Source organism: Hirundo rustica, chromosome 4, assembly GCF_015227805.2.
Source record: "Hirundo rustica isolate bHirRus1 chromosome 4, bHirRus1.pri.v3, whole genome shotgun sequence".
NCBI classification, from domain to species: Eukaryota; Metazoa; Chordata; class Aves; order Passeriformes; family Hirundinidae; genus Hirundo; species Hirundo rustica.
Window position 1 is genome coordinate 54,735,724 of NC_053453.1, and position 23,722 is coordinate 54,759,445.

The following is a 23,722-nucleotide window of genomic DNA, read 5'->3' on the forward strand; positions in this document are numbered from 1 at the left end:
CTTTTGTCTGGACCTTAGGCTTATGCACACTTTATTCCAAGCATCTTTCCTGCCCCAAGCCGTCAGTGCAACAGGGTCATCCAATGTCTCACAGCTGAGTAAAATCCCAGTCCTTTTGCAGGGCTGCGTGGTGCAGTGTCCCGCCGGGCAGGGGCTCTTGGTTGAAGGGTTGGGTTTCCACGGAGTGTGCTGCTCCTAAGGGAGATGAGGAGATCCCTTCTGGTCCTTGGTGCCTCTTGCCCACATCCCTTTGGCTGTGGCAACTCCTGGCAGCACTCCTCCAGCGTGGTGACTGGGCACCACTGTCACCCATCACCCCAGCAGGTTTGTTCAAGGAACCACACACCCTCATGGAGGACATGGGGAGAAAGCATTCCCCAGAGGCCCCACTGCTCCGTGTCTCCTCTACGAGGAGCTGGCACAGATGCTGCTCCTTTCCAACTTGTGGGGTAGCAGCGAGCCGTAAGGGGGCAGGACATTGAAGAGCAAGTATGGTTTTGGGAAGGGCAGCAGCTCCATGTGGTGGGGAGCGAAGGAGAGCGTGCTGGGCAGCCGGGCAGTTGTCAGCTGTCCTTGCAGTGGTGAGTAGTATCCAATGGCAGGAAAGGAAGCAGAGAGCTTTCTTGGCATCAAGCTAGGTGCCTTTCAAGAAAAAAGCATAGCCTCAAGTGAATCAGTATGGACTTGTACTTAGATGAAATTTACAATCAACCTTATTTTTTTTCCCCAGTGCTCAGTAATTTAGAAGAAAAGTTTAGAAAAACAGACTTCCTAAAACCCAGTGGTGTGTTGTCAACCAGGACACAAAGCAATACATCTTTTTTTTTGTAGCCATGAAAAAAACCCTGTCCAGGAAAGAGCCTGTGTGGCAGCCTAAAAAAATAACAGTCCTGGACTTCTAAAGCACCGGTAAAGTGCAAAAAGTGCTGGTCAGCCTAACCAAGGCTGGATATTGTAAAGGGATACTGCCTGTAAAGGAGCATGGCTTTGTGGCTGCAAATGTCTTAGGTCCTCCTTTTCAGGAAATTTCTGATTATAAAGACACTCTGAATCACAGTATGATTTACAGGAAAGTGATTTACAAGCAAAATGGGGAAGGACCACCCTGCAAGAGACACCTCACAGAATATTTATGAAACAGGTTTATTTCTATGAAGAAATGTGTTATCTGATCAATGGATTGATGGTGGGATTTCTTATCATCATATTGCCAGTTTCGTCTTTCCTGGTGCTCCTTCTCTGGGACAGTCCCATGAGAATGCTGGTGAAGTGATTACCTAGTGAAGGATAACTGGGTCTCACTCAGTGGCTTTATACAAAGTGTCCGGTACTCACTGTGATATCTGACTTGGGAGCAGGAACAAAATCAACTTCTGTCAGGTGCTGAAGGCCACCAAAGTTGCTGAACTTTTCATGTTTCCTCCACTTTGCTCGCTGATTCTGGAACCAGATCTGGATAAAGTTAAGAAAGAAAAGGTACAGAAATTAACAGAATATGAAGGAGGAACTTCTCCCAGCCAACAACTTTCCCTAAACTCTGAGTATCAGAAAACATTGACCTCCAGCTCAGCAGAACCAGAGGCCGAATAGAAAGTAAACCACTGGGTTTGACATAGCACTTTTCGCTTTGCCTAGCATATGGGATCTCTGGACTGCTATGATACCCTGTTTTCTGTTGTGGCTCACAGAAGAAATAGGATCACCCTGTTCAAGGAAAGACAGAATTGCAGGTTTTCCAGGGCTCTCTGGGGAGAGTAGATCCTTCTGTGTTCAGAGATGTGCAGTGGTCAATGCACACAGTACTCTGTGTGTTCTCTGTTTTCCCTAGATGGTGTGACATTTCATGACAAAGCTCTTCCACCCTCTTTCCAAGTGAATAGACTGAGCAAAGACTGAGAATTTCTGGGCTGCAATAAAAGTGTGTCACCAGTGGAGATGTAGTAACAGGGTTCTACCTATATTTATTTAGCTGGTTGCATTTGGAAATTCACGCAAGGGACCTAAGTGAAAGACCCAAGGGGATCACTCAGCAATCTAAGTATGTTGTCTGCCATCTCTTTTGCACTGGAAAGAAATTTTCTCCAGGGAATTTCTTTCATCTGTCAGCTGATCTGACCAGTCTGCCCTCCGGCAGAGGCATAAATGTATTTATTGTGCAGTTGCAGTTGTGCATCCTGCTGCGCTGCTGTGAAAAGTTCAAGACCTCTTCAACAGCAGTTTCCAGCTTGCTAAGGTACTTGCTGTTTGAATGTAAGCAAGTGGTTCACGTGAACACAAAGTGTTAGTTATGGAAGCCAGGTACTATTGGATGTAAATACATTATGTATTTCAAGCGAAATAATGAGCAGCTCAGTTATTTCTACATCTCTCACCCAAGAAGTAATAGGAATGTCAGGAGCCCTTTGCTATATTGCTGATAGTTAGCTGCTATATTGCTGATAGTTAGAAGTATCTGGGGTTACTGAGAGGACAGTTTTGTTTATCTGGGTTTGCATATGTCTGGAAACTGCTTAGTCTGTAGGAACTTCTCCATTCCTTCTCTACCATGCAGGAGTTACAAGGTGAAACAGCACAATTTAATACTCAGAAAGGGATAGAGGGCAAAGGGGGCACTCCAGCCAACATTCAGTCTCTGAAGTGCTTCTTCTAAAACCTGCACATGGGATGAAGTTCTCACTTCATGGACTTGCTTTTTTTTAACTAAAGGCAAAGATTTTAACACTTTTCAGACCAAACTGCTCTTTTTTGCCCAACCAGCTCTCCAGCACCCTTACGTCTAAAATGATTTCTCAATACCTAGCATGAGTTCTTTTAATTGTGTTTTAAACCCCTCGTGCTCTGTCTACTGCACGTATCATACCTTTATGAACCAAATACACAGAATCATAGAACCATAGACTGGTCTCAGTTGGAATGCATATTTTAAAGAAAATCTTGTTCCAACACTTCTGTGGTGGGCAGGGACATCTTTCACTAGACTAGGTTGCCCAAAGCCCCATTCAGCCCGACTTTGAACACTTCCAGTGATGGGACACTCACAACTTCTCTGGGCAATCTGTTCCAGTGTCTTGCCAATCCCACCATAAAGAATTTCCTCCTCACACACAAAGTAAATCTACCTTCTTTCAGTTTAAAACCATCACTAATAATCTCACCATAAAAAGAAGTGTTTGGCAGTGTCTATTTTCATGAACCAGTGCTGATAAGCGTTAAATATGTTATCTTTTCTTTAACTCTCCATTAACAGAGTATACAGTCCTTTTCACAGTTTTGCCAAAAACCAGTGTTTGTCTGACAGCCTAGTCATTATCTGGTTGTCCTGTTTAAATACTTTAAATACTGACACAACATTAGATTTCTTCAAGGCCCCTGGAATGAAATGTCTCTCATGCCCAAGAACTGATTAAATATCAACACTGATGACCCAAACTGCTTCTCGCGCAGTTTTTTCAGAACCACTGGACGTAAGTTACTTAGATGTGTAGATTAAAAAAGATCTGTCTGCAGCAGCTGCTGTTCAACATTATCCTTATAGAAAGTGTTGCCACCTTACCTATTTCTAAGGATAGAGCAGAAATGATGACTGAACATCTTTGCCATTTATGCATTATCCTTGACAGTTCTACTGTTTCTATAAAGTAACAGATCAATATAATTGATCACTTTGGGTTTTGTTTTTTTGTTCTTAATCAACTTTTAATGAGTTTTTGATCCTTATTTTTTCTGACCAAAGTTTTGGCCTGCACCCTCCTGCTTTATTTATTTATTTTTAAATTTCTTGTTTGTCATGTTTACTCATACAGGATTCCTAATGTTTTCCGTTTCACATGCAGTTATACAATTTCATATACGCACTTAAGCTGTTTCACATAATGATTACTTTTTTCTTGGAGGATTGAAGAATTTTTCATGGTTATAAAGGGTTTCATTTGGTCACCAAATGGCTGCTCACTTACTTATTTGACAGTTAAGTTATATTTCTGAGGTGATTTGACTTGTCAAAACTATTATGTCAAAGTAGCAAAAGCACATGCAAATTCCCTGTTTGCTATTTGATTTGTGTGACAAATGCAGCCAGTCAAAACTGTAACTTGTAGCTCAAACCTAAGTTACTGCTAATTTTTAGTTCTGTGGCTGTTTTACCTTTATCAGCCAGGGTAAGGTCAAAGACAGAATTTCCCGTGTCATGTATAACACTGAATTGGGAATTTGCCATCTGCACCTCATACATGAGGGACTTTTTACTTCTTTCATTTACATCTCAGGTTGATGTTGCCCGTAATAACTCATTTTTATTTTTCCCCATACAGATTTTTTTTTTTTTTTTTTAACAGAAACATCTCCAGTTCTTTCATGTGATCCATTGTTCCGTGGAGAACACTGACTGGCAACCCAGCTTGTGTTTTATGCTGTTGGAAACGCATTGTTGGCGTACCAGTATTGCTAATGGGCATATTGTGGCAATGCAGGTCCAATTCTCCATCTCCCTGTCGACGATGAAGCAATATTATCATGGCTAGTCAATAGTCCCAGGCATGTCATAGTCAATAAACAGCTCTGTGTTGAACTTTGATTGTTAGAGAAGGATATATAAGTACACCAATGACCATAGCACTGGGGCAAGTGCAGAAACTGCCTCATGCAAAAGTCATCACCACAGTGCCTGGTAGACAACACCAAATGCCAATACAGAGTAGTATGTATATTTTAATGTAGCAGATTTCCTATGCAGTAAGAATCTGGGGTCAATTTTTAGCTCAGTCAGCAACATTATATTATAACTGGGCAAAATCGGATTAGTTTCTGTGCACTGAAATTATAGCCAGTGCATTTATAGCCTGTGATATCAAAATACAGAACACTAAGAAGCACTTCTATTTTGGCAACTATTCTCACATTTTTTGAGACTCTGTGGAAGATGGATGTGGATGACAGTTTGTACTGGATGAATATTAGCCCATAAATGGTTGATAAATGATTAATAAATGTTTCCATAAGTGGCTGCTCTGTTGCTACAGAGTCCAACAGGTTGCTCATAACCATCTGTAACTCCTATTTGCTATGCATTTAGTATGCTTAGAGCTCCTGTTAACCCTTTGATTAATTCCATTTGGTTAGTCACAGCTGGGTGACAAATACTTCTTTCCCTATTTGTAAAAAGAGAACAGTGATACTGGCCTCGTCTGTAGGGTAAGAGAGAGGTCACATATCTCATTAGCATTACCACCCAGGCATAAACTATTAAGAATGCCAAATAATGAATGAATTGCAGTGAACGTAGCCTTTTGGAGACACACTGTACCTGAACTCTGGCTTCTGGGAGGTTTATCTTTGCTGCCAGTTGATTGCGAACATGGACATCCGGGTAGTGAGTCACTTGAAAAATTTTCTCCAGTTCCTGGAGCTGCTCAGCTGTGAACGTTGTCCGGATTCTTCGTTTCCCTTTCCTCTCAGCTGTGAAAAACAATGGAAGACATATTGCTTTTTACAGGAAAAGGCTACAGGACCATAAGAAGATTCAGAGATGCAGCAAATCCTGTAAATTGCTCTGCAGCTGGGACGGCATCTACAACACCTTCTAGACGTGTACCTACCATAGGTGACTGGCTCCTGGCATTCTCTAGCAGACAATATGAATGAACTCTTTTATCATTAAAGGAATGAGTCAAAAGTGTCCATTTGCACTGCTAATTCCATGGATCCACTGCATGTCAACAGCTATAACCGCCTATGTATTTTTAACCACACCAGCCCTGCAACGCATTTGTCACCAAAGTCCTTCAGTGTTGGACCAACCATTGACCCCTGACTGACTGCTGTTCTCTTCCTATACCATTCATACAGCAGCAGGGATAGTCAGCTGTTAAACTTTGCAGTTGCAAAGAAAAGGTTATTTTTCTGACTGTACCACCGTGGTCAGGGGACTTTGTAAACAAGCTTAATTTACAGAACTTAACCTTAAGAATAAGGCCTTAAATCCCATGTGGAAGTTTAGGTGCTGTGAATTCCTAAGGAGACTCCTAGACTGCTCCTTTTCTTCACCTGTTGTTGTGTGAACACAAACATGCTTCCCTCAACTTTTCTATAGTGTTTTTAAAATGCCCTCCTACACCAGGATATTTTATTTAGATCATGAACTCAGTATAGCACTTGATGTAAGTTAGAATGAGGTCTCGGTTGCTCCAAAATGATGCTGAAGGTCTTGCAAGGAAGAGGAAAAAGCACCTGTAGAATGTGGAGTTCAGCCTCATCCAAAAGGTGGAATCTTCTCTGATGTACAAATGGAGTATCTTCCAGCTAACATTGAGTGACCAGCTCAAAAAGCCACACCCCAAGCATTGTGAATCACAGGGGTTTTTTTTACTGAGCTTGGAAAACTGCATCTGATATGTGCATAAAAATTCTAATACTGTTTTAGTGACTATGATGAGCTTGCCACTCAGTGACCTGAAGTAATTGTCAATGAAACCGTGTTGTTAGAGAAAATTGCTATTCTGAATGGCTGCTTTTGGTCTTCCACCTCTGATGACAACTAACAATTCATACTACGTAACTAGAGGCATACTCTTTCTAATGGGAACAATTAACCAGACAAGGTTAGTTTAGCCCCTCAAAGAGACTTGCTACCTTTTCTCCCCTTTTTTCAGTCATTAGCATCCTTTGGAGGGCTAAAACAGTGAAAAGGTAACTAAACACCTAGGCCAATATAAAGTGGGCTCTGTGCCAACCAGAAAATGACATTTTTCATTCTGTTATTGAAACCTCATTGTGACTCTGTTGACACAGAAAATAAGGATTAAGATATTCTGTTCATCGACTTGGTAGGAAGGAGCCTGGACATGATACCATTGTGAATATTTGATCTTTCCCAAACCTTTTGGGGACTTTAAAAGGAAACCAGTCATGCAAGAATAACTGAGGAGTGTCATCTATCATAAACACTGTCAATACTACCATGTCTCAGAAACAGCCTAATAAAGCTGCTGCCCAACACAGTTAAATCTGTATCATTAGACTTTCTACCAGCCTATCAAAGTACTAGTCATTAAACTGCAGTGCTGGCATCAGACTCAAGAGAAAAATGTTATTTCCACTGAATCTTGCTGGCATTTCTGGGGCAGAGCTTTGAAATGAGAAACAGTCATGTGCCTTTATGCAGAAGGTATAAAGGGCACCTTCTCCTAAGAAGCCCTGATTACGTTTACTTCAAACTTCTCAAAAGATTACTGTAAAGGGGGTCTATTGCTATATGTAAGAAACGGGAAATATCAGTGCTGGCAGTAGAAATCTTAGGACACTACATCCCCTGTAGATGTGATAGGGTTCCCAGTTCATAATGCTGTTTCTTGTTCGGAGGCTTTTCACCTTACATTTACTATATGGCTTACTGTATTTTGTCCTGCTGGCACCTGAGAAATGGCAGCACCAAGACTAGAGAGCGTGGCTTCAGAGAGAACAGGCGCATTAAGTTTCTGTTGTCTTATACCAGCTTCTTGGGTATGAAAATGACCCAGATAACTCGGTGATGAGCAAAAGAATCTCACTATCAGTTCACTCTAAATCCTCCACAAGTTCCCTTCTGGAAAGGTGAACTGTGTTATAGACAAGACTCTTAAAGGGGGTGGGAGGCTGCACAGTGCTCAGAAGTATCAATCCTACTAAAAGCAGACTTTGCAAAGTCAAAACTCCCCAGACTGAACAAAATACAGTAATGTGAAGTCAGTTATGGGCCAGTAGAGACTGAAAGACAAACTCTGATTTTGACTAGATATGAAATTAAATTGCTAACAAAATAGATTCCTGTTAACTAATCAAGGCTTTTGCCAGCAGGGAATATAGAAAAGTGTATTTTTTTTTTTTTTCAATAAGTCATTCTGTTTTTAATTGTTTTAAAAACTATTAAGAAATGCAAAAAATCTGGGACTCTATGTTAACATTTTCTCTCGCAAGATGAAACTTTTTCTGACTGTAGCTTTGATTGTTCTGTTTGCCTTGGGAACTCAGCTAAGAGATCCAATAGCAAACAACAGCATTCAGAATTACAGTCTAATAAAGAATGTGAGTGGAAGATGTAAGACTAGGAAGTGTTGGAACTGTAACTTTGACTTTTCAAATGTGGCTCTAGAGTCTCTGGGGAAATAAGACTCTCTCTGAGTTTCCTGAGCTATTTTTTATGTAGAAGCCAGGGATATTCAAGTGTGCTTTTATGCTCTGTGAAAGTCATTTGCAGGTTAGCTGGCCGCTGAAACCAAGCCTGAAAATACAAGACAGCTAAATATGTCAGCATTTTCAGATGCTTAGAGATACACCTGTCTATACATTGTATTACTGTTGACATTGGAAGGACCAGATTCTCCAGGCTGATAAAGCAGTATAGCTCCTTTAAATTCAGCATCAGGCTCATTTGTCCTCTGCAGATTTGCTTTATTACTAGGTCAGACTTGAAGCAAGTTGGAACATACGAACTTTGTAGAAATAGAGATTCTTCTTGAAGGCGCACAGTAGAAGGATGAAATCAATGGCTACAAGTTGCAGCAAGGAAAATTCTGGTTACATAATAGGTAAAAAACGTTTTCATCATGAAGGTAGTCTGATGTGGGCCAGGAGAGGCTGTGAAGTCTCAGTCCTTGCAGATACTCTGAACCTGACTGGTCAAAACCCTAAGCCACCTGATTTAAGCTGGCCCTGCTTACATTTGGGGTTGGACAAGATAGTCTTTCACAATTTATTTTATTATGTAATCTCTCAAATAAACACATGAAGTAAAGCCCTCCCATCATTCCTTCCCTAAAAAGTAAAGGAGCTTAGGGCATTAAGACCTTAAACTAAGCACAGCTCAAAGCATTTGATTTGCAATTGCTTATATACAGTTTTAGCTTAGCATAGTGCAGCTTATTTTCACTGTCCAGTGTAACACAGTCTCAAGAAATTCGAGGTATGAGCAAATCAATACTGATGACTACTTCTTGTAGAAGTTTGTTAACATTTGCAGTTCCTAAAGTAAAAGCTGCACAGCTACAATAATGCCATACTTGGGGCAAATTTATTCTGGACTACATTCTGCAGCAGGCAAATTGCCTATGGTATGTCTTGCACTGATGTTTCTTAGCTGTATATCTGAACCAGTTATAAAAATGCTGCCTCAGGGCGATCTCTGCAACTGCACCCTTCATTTGCACTTACCCCAGCAGCAGCTACAACTGTGTCAAGCCTACTTTGGCCATACACTGGAGGGACAAGGAATTAAAAATGCAGGAGAAGGGCTGGAAATCAGTGCTAGCACATATTTGCCTTGAAGTAGGTAACCTAGGTAGATGAAGATTGATGGGATCAGTTTATCTTGCTTTGTCATTTCTGGACAGACACCCTCTCACAGTATGTGACAGCCAGATCCAAAGATTCTGCTTTTTCTTTGACAAGAACAAAGCAGTTACATAAGCAAACAAGTGGCTTTAGCTATATATCCTCAGAAATACATTTTTCTCTGTGTAACAAAGTTGACTGTATCATTTGTTTCTCAGAAAGAAACTCAGGTGGTCTTGAAATAGAGCCTCATTACATCTGGCTAAGTTCTGTTTCATCCTTTTTTTACCTTTTTTTTTCAGAGAAGTTCCTCTCTCTCTCTCTCTCTCTCTCTCTCTTTTCTTTGTAATTCAGATATGTGGGTCTCCCACCAGTTCATTCTCGTGGCTTTTCTGAATGTTGTTTTCTCATGGTAACATTCTGCTCATGGCGGACAGCCCCATAGCAAAAACCTGCAGTTATTACAGAGTGCAGATGTCAGCAGGACAAAACCTGCTGGTCTGTATACAGGCACGTGCCCATGGCAGTCCCTCTCCTAGTTAAAGAGCTTGTGCTGCAATATTTAGGCATGAGTATTGCAGTGTGGCTAATCTTTATTAAAGTGGTTTTTCAGCCTAAGAAGGACTCGCATAACCAATGAGACTGATCCTAATTGGATGGGTACAATGTGCTCCAGATAGGGCCTCCTGCTAGGGAAACACAGCATTTAGCATCCAGCTGCTGCCTGTTCAGGCATTGCCAAAGTTAATTCAGAGAACCACAACTCAAACTTTTAAAGTCTTGACCTCCTCCCTTCAGTCCAAGGCTCCTTCATATAGAGCTCCTTCCACGCTGGTGCTGAATACAGTGCCTAATCACCTGACAGCACAACTGAAATGCAGAGAGGTACAGACTTCAGGGGGTGTGAGTAGGACTGCTAAAAATACCCGGCTAGAAACCTGTTTAAGCAGGCTGTACAGCGGTGGTCAGGGGAGTTTCTTAAGTCTGCTTGTCAGAGGAATTGGCAAGGAGTAGACAGCATGTATGAAACCATTCATGCGGACAGTTTGTTGTGGAGAATCGTGCTCACCATCAACCTGAGCTCCTGGTGAATTTAACCTTTCCTGTCTCCCAGCAAAGTGATGACAGTGTCTACAAATGCTGCTGCCTGAAATGATGTGTGCATAACTCTGGCACAGCCAGTGGTCAGCAGAATATCTGAAGGATGAAGCAAACCATCAAGTCCATACCTAGGTCAAAGAGCCTGCACCTTCATGAGCTCCTTCAGGCCAATGTGGATTTGGGGTAGATGCATGTGTAGGTTCCCCACTCAGCTAAATCTCAATCTCGACACTTGACACATTCATTTCAGTGAATGTTTGCTATAGTCAAACCTCACCTGAAAAGCAGTGGCCAGCCTAAATCAATAATGGTTCTCACCAAAGAAAACAGGTTCCCCACCACTCTCCCCGCAGTGTCTGGTCCAAAACCTTTGAGAGGAACAAGCCGTTTGCAACAGGGAGAAAGCTGAGCTTATTGGAGGTTGCACATACAGCCGACTTTCTTCTTTATTCCTGCTCTTTGTTGTTATTTGTTCCTGCAAATGTCTAGACACCAATCAGTAATGTCTATTTACATCTCTGCCTCTGCTGTTTCCCCTTTAAGCATAAAGGGCTTGCTAAAAAAGTAGGCAAAAGTCCTGCCCTCAATTTCAAAGAACAGTAATTAACAGTACCACATCCTGGGGCTTTAATGAAAAGTTCTAGGACAATTTTGGAGAAGCCAATAAATACTCATTAAGACCTTTGAAATAAACTAATCATGATGTGCCATCAATTTTACAAGTGGTTGCATTATACAGATTCGACTAGAAGGAACAAATTAACCTCTGGGTCCTATGTAATGCACCCTTTGGATCCAAAATTCCCAGGAAAGAAGGGGCTACTTGAGGAAAGCATTGACTGTTAACATTTGCTTTAAACAAATAAAACTCCAAAGCCAAAAGCCATGAAGAAACAACACAAAAGGAATTTATGATAGTCCCCAGCTGCTGACAGCTTTGCTTTATTCAGTGCTTACTCGTACCAGTGAGACTTCTATGTGAAAGGAGTTTGAAGGGTGAGAGTAAAGGATTCAGGTTTTCATTTAATATCCAGGGTGTCATTATGAAGAGTAAGTCTTCAAAGAGGGAGGAAAAAAAAGAATCAGCCTTCAACAATACCTCAAGTAAACCCACCAAAACAAGGTCAATGATCTGTGGCATTTCCAAGTGTATACAGAGTAACACTGCACTTTAGAGACACAAGGCTACAGGGACTAGTCATGCAGATAAACAAAAGGCTGGTAAGACAGCTAATGGCAGCCAGATTATATATATGGGCATTTCTTTTTTTCTTCTGCTTTTCCTTTTCATTTAAAATTGCTTCCTTTTTTTTTTTTTTTTTTTTTTTTTTTTTTTTTCTGCAGGACAATGTGATGCTTGTGCCCTTTCTCACAATCCCACTGGCGTATTCTGGGCAGCCGATATTTATCTGGAATTGTGATTGCACAGTGCTTCATTTTCTCTTGGGTGTTTCAAAAATGCATTAAGGTAAGTCAGCATATTGGGGGAAAGACTGTTCTGTGAGAGATAAACCATGGTGTTTCACAGGGGTATGTGGATTTTACCATATTGTCCACAAATGAACAGTACAAGTGAATTTATGACTTCAGAGAAAACATAAACATTCAGCTAAGGATGTCTGCAACTGGCATCTGTACAGAGGGGACATGACCTATACTGGAATTCCTCCAGAACTGAGATTATCTCTATACTTTCTGTTGTATTTTTGAAAATTGCCACCAGAATTCATCAATATGTTTTGGGATCACAGATGATATCATAACACTAAAACAATTAGATTAATAAAAAGATCCCTGAGCTCTCAGTCAGCAATGTGCAGAGGATTTCTGCTTTGGAAATATTTGGGTGATGTTGACTCATTAGGGCAGCCTCCTCTACAGCAAATAATGAAGACACAAGCTACAGGAAATAACATGAACCCCTGAACCACGTGTGATCCACAGCCTAAACACCTCAGTTTCTGGTGGCATTAGGAGCTCTGTTTATTGAAGCATGATCTATGCTGTCCTTGAATTATTGCCCAAAGAAGAAATCCCACAAGACCACACATCCACCAGTGTCTGAAGGTAATGCCGCTACCTGGCTTCTCCAAGGCATTGACTTCTCCTTTGCTTGAGCAGAAGACTGGAACCATTATCTGTGTGCAATGCTGGACACACACACACAGTGCCTTTGGATATAGCTACAGCGCACACCTGCCCAATGTATACAATCAGACCCAGCATGTGTAAAAGACATTGCAAAATGATTGTCCAGAAGGATCCAAACTAGGCTGGGATCTTGTACTTGGGAATCTCCACCAGGAGCTTCGCAGGTCAGGCAGGCATGGGGGTATGTTATCGTCTCAGGCTCCAGTGCTCCACCCTTCTGAACTGGCAAGCCAAGTCCCAGGGAGGTCAGAGAGAGCAGAAGGAAGTAATTAAAAGGAAAGTGGGAGCTCAAGATTCGGGTGTTTCTGCAGACAGGCTGCTGAGAGGCTGACCAACAACCACAAGAGTTTGCCTGGCTTGCTCTGAAGTTTTGAATACCTTGGCATTGATGGTGGTTGCACACGGCAAAGGGGCTGCAATGACTCATCTCACAGAAGCTGGCCCAAACAGAGTCTGAACCTGCAGCTCCAAAGTAAGGCCTTCCTTAGAACGATCTCCTTCTAAAACAGATTTTATCAAAGATGCTTCTCTTTCTAAAACAGGCTTTATCAATACTGCTTTCCAAGAATCCAGGTTTTCTGAAAAGGCTCTGCTGAGCTTTTCATGCAGCAGGCCACAGGTGAAAGCATATAGCATTCAGAATGAAGGCACCCAAATTCAAATAAGGGTTTATAGCAAAACTAAATGCCAGTGTCAGCACGTCTCTAGCATATGAGGACTCTTCTTTTTTTTTGCTTACAATGCAGCCTCCAAGTTCAAAGTACAAGACGCATTGCTTCCTGCAAGTGGTTTGTGATAAGGGCATAAATCTATTTAGCTTAAATGGCACTGCATTTCTAAACCGCTTAGTGGCAGAAGCCATTTTGTAGGAAAAGAAAAACTTTAGGGACTTGTTACAGTGTTTCCTGGAAATATGCTCCAAATCCGTACTCGGGGTCACAGTAGGGTGCTCTTGCTATCTCAGACCACATGCCCATGAAGGAGGCTGTTGTCAAAGCCTCCTCTTCACCTTTCTCCTCCTCTACAAAATAGCACCAAAGCCCAGCCCTCCTACCTCCAAGGTGATCTTAGAGCACACTTGATTTCTTCTGTTCCCTGGCAACTAAACAGGTGTGTGTGTCTAGATAGAGCCCAGGGCCACTCCTCACAAATCATGAAAGTGTTTTGCATCAATAGATGTGTGCTGAGAGAGAGAGGTCAGGGAATACCCCACCAAGGGCTTCTGATGTCTTTTCACGTCACAAAGGTCTCCTGCTGCTGAGGCTGGTGCTGTTCCTCTGAGGACTTACAGGCACTGTTGGTGAGGGTGTGAGGGAGGTCCTGGGGACACCTCCATGGATATGCTATGGGCATTTGGGACTGCCAAGGAGCCTTGTCAGAGGACCCGTAACTGACCTGTAGCTGCCATGCCAAAAGCATGTCTGAAGCACCCCGCAGCTGATGGGTGCATAAAAAGAAGTTAATTTGCTATCAGCTTGAGCTGTCAGTAGGACTACAGACTACTTCCAGGGGTGATGCAGTCTACCATTCCTGCAGGTGCTGTTGCTGACTTTATCTGAGAAAGGTGATACTTGCCACAGACAGAGGCAGGAGAAAATGAGCTGCCAGCTCTTCCCCGCTAATGTAAAGTGGAAGAAGGAGGCTGAAACTTGAGACACAGAAAAGTATTTTAAACCCAGGCCTCAAGCTCTCTGCTAGGAATGACACAGTGCATGAACAGAATCCAAAACATCATTGGTTGCATATGGGGAACAGGGGGAAAACGTCAATCCAGTGCTTTAAGATTATCCCTCCTTCAGCCAGTTTCTATGAAAGGCTCGGCAACTGCAGGAACCAGTAGCCTAGAGAATGGCAGATGATTAAACCTCTGCATGACTTCAAAACATCACTGTGACCAGGGAACAGAAGGATTTTGTTTAAAATGCCTTTAAAATACACGTTGCCATTGAAGGAGGCTGCTCATGTTTGCTCATTTTTGTGCAGATAATTACATGTGTCTTCCCCTGCTTTACTGATGAGGCTGGGACCCGCCATGGCGCTAGTCAATGAAGCTAAGTGCCAAGTCAGGATAGCCACCTCGCAGCTGTGGTGTGATCCTCCTGCCTGAAGACTCCCTCACATGTGAATATTCTACTTTTATACTCAGTGGCAACTGCGAGAGCTAGAGACATACAGCTCTGGCTCTTCTATGAGGAGGCAACGTGATTTAGCCCAGCTGTCACGAGCTGTGTGCAGCTTACAGGGCAGAGGAAAGCTAAAATTTCCAGTTATCTTACAAGGCTTCTCCCTGCATCAAGACTGATGGCTGTCTCGTGCTGGAGGAGGAGGTGACAGCAATTTGTCACAAGACTCATGTATACCATGGCAGCAGTGGCAGAAACAAGGATTTTCTTTCAAATGTTTGTCACAGAAAGTGTTATTTCTCCCGCTAGCTTGCAGAGTATGGAGCAAGGATGATGTGTGGATTTCAGGAAAGCCATCTGAGTAACCCCACATCTGCCATCTTCAATGGACTTAAATGAAGCGCCTTCTTTTCCCTTGAGTAAATAATAACAAATTAATGAAAACCCACCTTTCTGCTGCTGGTGAAAACCTGTTTTCTGGAGTGTAGTATGAATGTCTGTATTTACTTTTCCTCAAACTCAAAGAACTTAGAGGAATTTTTGTCATATGCTGCTAATTAATTGCCATCTGTCTGTTAGGAACTTACCTTGTTCAGGTACCACATATCCTGTTTAGCTTAAAGTCTCTGTGCAATATACTGGAAAAGGATACTTGTGTTGTCCAGTACTTTGGCTAAGAGATAGACCACTGTTTACCAGTGCTCATAACTAGTTAAATTAGCAGATTCACCAATATGGCCAGAATTGAAAACTGTGCCTGACACATCCTGCCAGATCTATTGCATGTCATCAGTTTGCCTGTGTGCATGCCGATGACCTCTTCATCACCTGCACAGTGGGTCCAAGGTGTACAGAACACATTGAGCTGACTCAGCTCATCCACCAGCTTCTCTCCCCACGTTGTGCAATGCTCATTTTCCAGGGATTGGGTGTTGCACAACCCTGGCAGTGAGGCTCAGAACGTGGTAACTTCTCACATCCCAAGCAGGAGGGCAATAAACACCCAAAGCACTCCCTGCCGCTAACATTGGCAGAGTTGGTAGGACTAAGCTGGAACTTTAGCTCAAATAGCGGCTCTTCAGTCTTTTGATGGCAAGAATGAAGCACCTGTGACTCATCCAGGAGCTATGACCATCTACTGTGACTCAGCCAATGGAAACATTAGTAATGTCTGTTGTTTGGTATCACCATGTACATAATTGTAAGATAAGAGTTGTATTTTGGGGAATTGAAGGGGAAAGTCTGGATAAAGAGGCACTCACCATGAAGTGGATGGTCCACTGGGAAACCACATAGCTGATCTTCCTCTTCCTCATGTTTTCTTTTGCCTTCCAGATGTTCACGTCCCCTGTCCTCACCCAGGAGGGACACTGGGTTGGCACTAGGTCTTCTGCAGTGAGTTGCCTGCACTCTCCTTGCTTTGGCCATGGGTGTAGCACATGTGGTGCGAAGAAGCATTTTGGCTGAAGGTAAGTCACAGTCAGACTGACTCTGGCTGGTGGAGTCTGTGAAGGACACAGCACAAGACAATTTTGAATAAAGTAGCTACTGTTCAGTGCACCTTCCAGTTTGTGTGAAAAAAGTGGTCTGGATACTGTACCATTCAAACCTGATCATATTTAAAAAGGCCCTAACCCTTCTGTGCTGTACTTCAATGCCAAGATTACCTCATGTTGCAGACACAGGATCTTGGTGAATTTGAGCCACAAATCTTTCCTGTTCTCTGTTTCCTTCCACCATAAAACTTTCAATGGTCCTTATGAGAGATTTTTAAAAAAGGACTGTAACAATAAAGAAACATAACCAAAAGATTGAGAAATCTCAACTTCTCTGTCAATATCCAAATTAGTGGCCACTTTTTTTGAAGAACTTGGAAGAAAAAGTGGATATTGAGCTGCTGTGAAAATCTGTCAACAAGATTGCCATGGCATTTGCTGGATGCCAAATACTTTTAAAAGCCTGGTCCTTTCTTAAATGTCCCTGTAGGTACATCTACCCTGTAGGAAAATGGGCCAATGAATAGGCTAAAAAGTCAGCGTCTTCTCCATTTCAGGTCCCTCTTTCCTTTCTTCTCTATCTAGGCTGCCTGCTGCTCTAATTTAGGCATAGGACAGTTCTAAAGGCAGCCTTTGCCCTCATGTCAACATTTCCCTTCTGCCTTTGTGACAGGTGATGCTGGTGATATCTAGGAAGGCACTGACAGCCAACTCATCTTTATGAAGTCACCTGCATACTTTTGTTAACAGGACAAACAGGAGAACCGTGTGTTGGCCTCTTTTCACGAAGTGCAGCTGTAACATTAGCTTAGATTTGAGCATGGACATTATAAACAATCTCTTAGGTAACCTCAGCAACAACCAGTGATGACATGTGCTAGGACACTTGACCCCAAGTGCTGAGGAAATGGGCTCCAGAAGCCACAATCTTTCTTCAGTCATGGTATTGCCTTATTACTAACACCATTACCTCAGTGTGTAGCAGGGACACCACAAAGATCTTCCAGATGACTTCTCCACCCTCATGAATGTAGTATGAGTTCTTACTCTTCCTTATAAATGTGAACAGACTTTGCAAAGCCATGCACTGAAATATACCACGCTGGGAAGGCTCGCGGTTTACGGCAGTGGGCTGTCTGTGGCTGTTAGCATCCCAAGGGAATTACACCTAATACCCCACTCTCTACCTCCCTTTTCAATATTACAGCCTTGCCATAAACCCTGATGCTGCATGTTTGATGTGCTGCCTTTGGTAGTTGCAATCATGGCTCAGTTGACTCTTCAGAGATAAGACATCTGTGTCTGTGCTGCTTTAATGGCAAACCTAGAGTTTGCTCTAGTTCTCCTCCCCTCCTGGGTTTCTTTGCTTGGAAAGCCAGAGTAAAAGGCAACATATAAACATACCATTTGGGGAATTTAGGTTTCATGGTTTGCATGGCCTGGGAGCAAATATGACAGTGCAAGTTTGTCTGCTATTACTGCCAAAGAACATTAAAATCCTAATGTAACAATGGACTGCACTCATGAACAGTCTCCCACATCTAGGCTCTGGGGTTTGCTTTACCTGTGGGTGGTCCCCTCTTCCTTCTCATATATAAAGGGCAGCAGGTGTGACCCACTACAGGCTGTACTGGAAGAGGCTCCACTTTTTAATATACATTTTACATATATTTGTGTGTGTGTGTGTATATATATATGTGGATAGATAGATAGATAAATAAAATATATATGTTGTCATGTCTGGCATTGGCAAAACGTCTAACTTTCTAGACTAGTTTGAGATTTATTTTCTCAAACAAACAAGTTCTATTTGAAAGCAGCTTTGTAGCAATGATTATCATAACATCTGGAGACAAAGTACCCAATTCTGACTCTGCCCTCACTAAGAGCCCACACAACAGGAATTTTATAGAGGGTTTACACTTACATGAAGAAAACAAAGTTGTAAGCACTCCAAATATTAGCCAAAGCTTCATTTCAATAAAGAGCAATTGTTCAAATGTTATCTATTTAAAATATTAGCAGTTTTTGAGTAACCTTTTCATGTCTTTATCTTTACAAACAACTTTCCTCCCCAAAATTTTTCTCTGAAATGCTCCCATACCCCAGAGATGAGCACAAGTTACATATAAGCATGGATAGGGCAATTACAGACTGAAGTAGAAAGAACAGGGAGGAAATGAAAGACAGATGGGAAAATGCCAATGTCTCTGTGAACTGGTGAAAAGGAGTGGGAGGATCTGTTAGTTGAGATCAAAGAAATATGAACCTCATAGATAGGGTGAATTAATCAAGGAATTTTTCTGGAGGATAAGAGTGAAGGTAGATGATATTGAGTTGACAGCACATAGCTGAGAGTTAGAAGCCCCAGTCCTGTTTGCATTGCAACCTTCTTTGGTGTTTGTTGTTACGACCAAAGAGACTGTGTGAAGTGGTTGCTCTTTAGGCCAGCTTGAATTTTTTTTGGTATACATTCATGTGACTCCAGCACGGAGCTCTGAAAAACAGCTATGAACTGGCGTGGGGCAAAACTTCCTCCTGGGAATGTAGTGGTTTTTTTCCCCCTAGAGAAGGAAATGACATTTGGCATTTCAGCCAAGCACAACATGAGATACTTGTTACTGTCATGCACAGAAATTACTTTGACTTGGGGCTCAAAACGGTCTTTTTGTCTTGACTTTCAGTTGCATAGGAAAGGATGGACAATTCCAGCCAAGATAGTAGGGTTTGACTTTGAAAGCAGGAGGTTATTTCAGATGACCTAAGTTGTTGTAATCACTGGAGAGAGACAGACTTGTGGAGGCACAAGGTTTATGATTTTAGGGTCTTACTAAGGCTGTGAACAGGGAAGACTGTCACTGAGAAACAAAAGCATCTTTGTATTGTGTTGGTTTTCTGTTTCTTCTACATATTTTTCTTTCTTTCCTATTTTTTTGCTTTCCAGGTTTATTGTTTTTTCTTATAATAGGTGGGGTGAATTGGTCTTATTGGCCAGATGGTATTTGTTCAGTTAAATTCCTTCTGTTTGTTTCCTCTTTAGTGATAAAGCTGGGTGGAGTGTTGCTAAAGGTGAACAATCACCATATTGACATTTGTGTGTGAAGTGGAGGTTGTATTCCTATTAATTTGCATATCCTTTACATGATGGAGTAACACAGGCAGAATGATGAAATTACCATACCTGTTACTGCTTTCACTATTAATTTCCCAGGTGTAAAACTCTCATCCCAGGCTTTCCCTGTCTTGATAAAAGATCTGTTGGTGAAACCTCACTGTCAGAAACCAGGGGAGTAATGAGCAATCACTTCAGATGTAATTTCAAGTACATTAAAATCAGGTTCCCAGGAATTTCAGAACTTTTTTTTTTTTTTTTTTTCTGAAATAGGCCTGATATTCTTCTGTGTTTTAAATGAAAGACTTGGCACAAGGGAGGAGATCAGCACCCCCTGGGAGTTTAATTGTGTTCCTTGCAAAGGCCATGGTTACCCTTTCCAGGCATTGTGACAAAAGGTTGAGAAGAAAAGCACGGACTGCATACTAAAATGTCTTCTTGTCCATTATTTGTTTTTTAATTTGGTAAGAGGCTTTTAATGATTTCAACAGGCTTCAACAACCACAGCTCCAGGTCCTCTAGCTGTTGTGTTTGTGCAGTGAACTCCCCTATGACTAACACTGCAACTGGGAAGCCAAATGCTTCAGAGAACACTCCTTACTCCAAGTCCCACTGGAACACCACTCACAAAAACATATGAACTTCAGACTCAGACCCAGAGGTCTTCCCATACATGATCAAGCCCCAGCTCTTTCTGAGATGCTTGCACGGTACATCACAACGTCCTTTTTGTCAGAGACTCAGAATAATTTGCTAGAAACAACTTTGAGAAGTCATCTGGTCTAGCCTCCATGGGTTTTCTTGTGAATCTTGGTTTGTACCCCTCATTTAGAATCATAGGTTGGAAAATACCTTTAAAATCATTGAGCCCAAATATTAAACCACCAAGTCCAAACATTTCTGACATTTTGCATCTTCTGCTCCCACCCATATCCTCAGCTCATAATGGCTAGATTTAGATTTCAGGACAAGTGTGATCATGGTACTGAGACTGTCTACATCAGATGGTCATTTCTGGCCACAGTATTTACCTTATAGTAGCCTATGTGGTGCCACATGGATGTTCCTGTCTCTCATATGTGTCATGGCTTTGATCAGACAAAAACCATATGGGATTGTGGGGAATGTTCTTAAAATCCATAGTAAGATATAACTAAGCCCTGAGCTGTAGTACTTCCTTTGCTGCTGCTGAACTGCTATGAGAAAGCAGCTGGACTTGTATCCCAAACTGGAATTTCCAGCAAGTTCCCTAGCTCATTTCAGTTCTCTGATCTTGGCTAGCACTGAGCCATACTAGATGCAGCTGATTATTTACACTGTTTTTTAAATGGCAGTGTTATATGGCATGAAGCTGAACGACTCAGATGGAATACAGCACAGGGTACTGCACTTCTGAAAGAAATAAAACTTACCTGAATAAATCACAGTTCTGCTCAGAAAGCAAAGGGTAATCAACTTAGGTACCACATTGTTAGATAAGAAACAAACAGTGAAAAAGCTTTGTTTTCATTTTTTTTAAACATCCTTAATCAATTGCAAAAACAAAGCACAACAACATTTTGAAAAGTTTCTACAGCTTTCCTGTTTTCCCACTTCCAGTAACAACTACATGAATCTTCACTTGTATATAATGTTTTCATTAGTTAATATTCTGCATTCCCTTTAAGTTTTTGAATCCAGCCTTGCTTTCTAGCAGGGGAGAGAAGAGTCACTATATTCTCTTGCTACCGCTACAGTCTCTCTCTGGTGTGAAGGTGGTGAAGCAAAGCCAAAGGCAAAGACTGGTGGCTCTACCTGCATTTGCTTTCAAGATGAAAAACTGACTGTATGCTCAGGTGGAGCAACTTGGGGTGAGGCTGCACTTGCAGTGCAGTAGTGCAGTCCCAGAAACCCACCATGTTCTGCATGCAGATTTGTCAAACCCTTGTGCTTTCAGTGGGCAAGACACACTTAGTTAAGACACACAGTAAAACCAGGCTTCAATGTATGGATTGCAAACAAGACTTAATATAAAAAAGTCCTGTCTCCTTTCCCAGAGAACACTCTCACACTGTTGAAATGCAGTTCTATAGCCCACGTGAACAAGAAGTGACTGAATTTTCAGTGGTGTTGTTTGTCTCACTTTGGATCCAGTGGCACAAAGTGACTGCCACAGGCCCTCAGGAAAGAACGTTCAGCTCACAAAACCAAATCGCCAGAGCTCACAGCAGCATTTCTCCCCCTTCACAACCTGGCATCTGAACTCCTTTAGCACTGCAGCAGCATCAGCCATGTCCTTGTCCACCCCTACAAACTACCAAGTTCTTGCTTCTTTCAGGACTGATTGCCCAGTTCCAGTTGGCAAAAGCAACTTAAGGAAACCACCAAATGCTCCAGTCCTCCAATAGTACCAGTGGCGAAACAAGCAAGCAACGCTTGCCAAAGCTTTCAGCAACCTCGTTTTATCACTGAAAACAGCTTTTTTCTTTGAGCAGGAAGCTGTACCTCCAGATGACCTGGAGAGGTCTCCCCAAACCCCAGTTATCTTATGGTTCTGGGAAAACCAGCAGAACTCAATCTCTTTTCCCCATACACAAGTTTCCATGGAAAGCTACAGTTACTGGCACAAAGGCAGCAGCTGTATATTCAGCCCCAATGCTGTGAGGTGAGTGGTGGGCTGACTGCCACACGGGAAGGAGACGAGTTATCCTGTGTCACAGATGAACAAAAAGAAGTCCAAATCTTGTGCGAAGCATGACTAAGTCAGTGTTAGGGTGCTTAAATCCAACCCCAGAAACTAATGTTACACTAGGGAGTAATTTCCCTCACCATTAGGTCTTGTTTGCCTTCCAATCCAGGTATCCAGGCTGGACATAAAAAGAGATGAAACTATGCGAATAGACAATGGTTTCTTGGACTGACAGACTTTTGGAAAAAGACTCTCTACCCTAATTAACGGGTGGTTCATCCAGTGTCCTGGGAAATGGGGTCCTGATCCATGAAAGGATGTCTCTATATTACCAAAAAAAAAAAAAAAAAAAAAAAAAAAAAAAAAAAAAAAAAAAAAAAAAAAAAAAAAAAGTGTAGCATTAAGCTTTATTGAAAGCAGATGAGTGAGAGGTGAGTGAAAATTTTGTGTCAAAACTACAGGTAATTTTTTGTTTAAGTGGATCTGCTTGTATAAATAAAGTATCTCTTTTTCATGGAAAATGCAGATTGAAAAAGATGAAAAAGTACTAAATCCAGAAAAAGCTGCATGCTGTTCTTTGTTTAACAAAAGGAGACAATTTCTGTGGGGGCTAAAGTTCACTCAAGGCCACAGTAACTAAACTGTGAAAACTGAAGTCAGAAAGTCTAATGCACTTGCTGGTTTGCTAAAATCAAAGTCATGCCAAGCTTTCTCCTAGCTGTTTATATTTAGTTTATGAAAGAACCTAGTGTCCATGACGATAAGAAGAAATGATTAAACAAATATGCTTTCTCTTTTCTTATTCCAGCAATTGGGTTCTAACACTCCTATAGCTACCATTACCTTTACAGATCATTTCTCTGCTTGAGGATGAGTGGTCAAATTTATCAGAAAAGGGTGCTGATATGAGATTTGGCTGTAATTCCAGACAACAGTCAACTCTTGATATAAGCGAAACTCCAAAAATTTTGTTAAATTGCAGCAGTCTTAGGCTCGTTTCCTAAGTCTGAATACCTGTCCTTCTTATGGCAGGCATTTATTTGTCTTTTTCCCCCTTACCAGATAACAAGAATATTGTGTGTTTTTTAAAGGAAAGATGCTGTATTTTTTACAATAAGCACTCATCACTGAAGAGAGCTCCCTGAAATAACTTTTCAGGTTGCATACTCACCTCTCCAATGACATTGGGACTTTACAATGCACAAAACCCCAGTCCAAGCTACTGCGAGGTTGAAAGCAAATTATTTTTAAAATATTTTTTCTGTATAGATAATGAACGATTTGTACCTGATAAAGGAAATCCCAAATTCCTACAAAAGTTAAAGAATAAAAATTCTACATAATTAAACCTGAAAGCTTCAGGGATCAAAAAAGCAAGGAGCATTTTCATTAAGTGTTATAACTGGTACTTACCAAAGGCCACCGGTGACCCTGCTTTTAGGGACGGAGGTCTCTCAGCGTAGCTATTTCTGTTCCCGGTTTCACTGTTCAGGGCAGGGCTGGCAGAAGGTTTCTTTAAGATTTCCTCAATGGAGAAGGACAGGCTGGGCTTCCTCTGTCCAGCACACACCCGGGGATCCGTCATGTTCCTGCCAAAGCGGCCGTGGGACACAGAGTGCTGTCGTGCTGCCTGGGTGTCGGAGCACCCCGGGGAACATGCGGCTGGGATGGTGTGTGTCCCTCCCCACCCACGCCCGGGTGACCCGCGGCAGCGCTGGGAGGAAGAACAAAGGCGACCCGCAACTCAGCACACGCCTGCTCCTCGCTG

The 23,722-nt window shown here is 42.0% G+C and overlaps 1 protein-coding gene across 1 annotated transcript; it reads right to left on the minus strand.

Annotated features, from left to right (window-relative positions):
* Positions 1-405: 405 nt before the first annotated feature.
* ISX (intestine specific homeobox) lies at positions 406-23,658 on the minus strand. The gene is made up of 5 exons (XM_040062978.1): positions 23,368-23,658; positions 15,941-16,183; positions 5,303-5,454; positions 1,336-1,452; positions 406-642 (listed from the first exon to the last, which is right to left on the minus strand). The coding sequence occupies exons 1-5, from the start codon at positions 23,537-23,539 to the stop codon at positions 406-408; spliced, it is 921 nt and encodes a 306-aa protein (XP_039918912.1). The 5' UTR covers positions 23,540-23,658.
* Between the last annotated feature and the right edge of the window lie 64 nt (positions 23,659-23,722).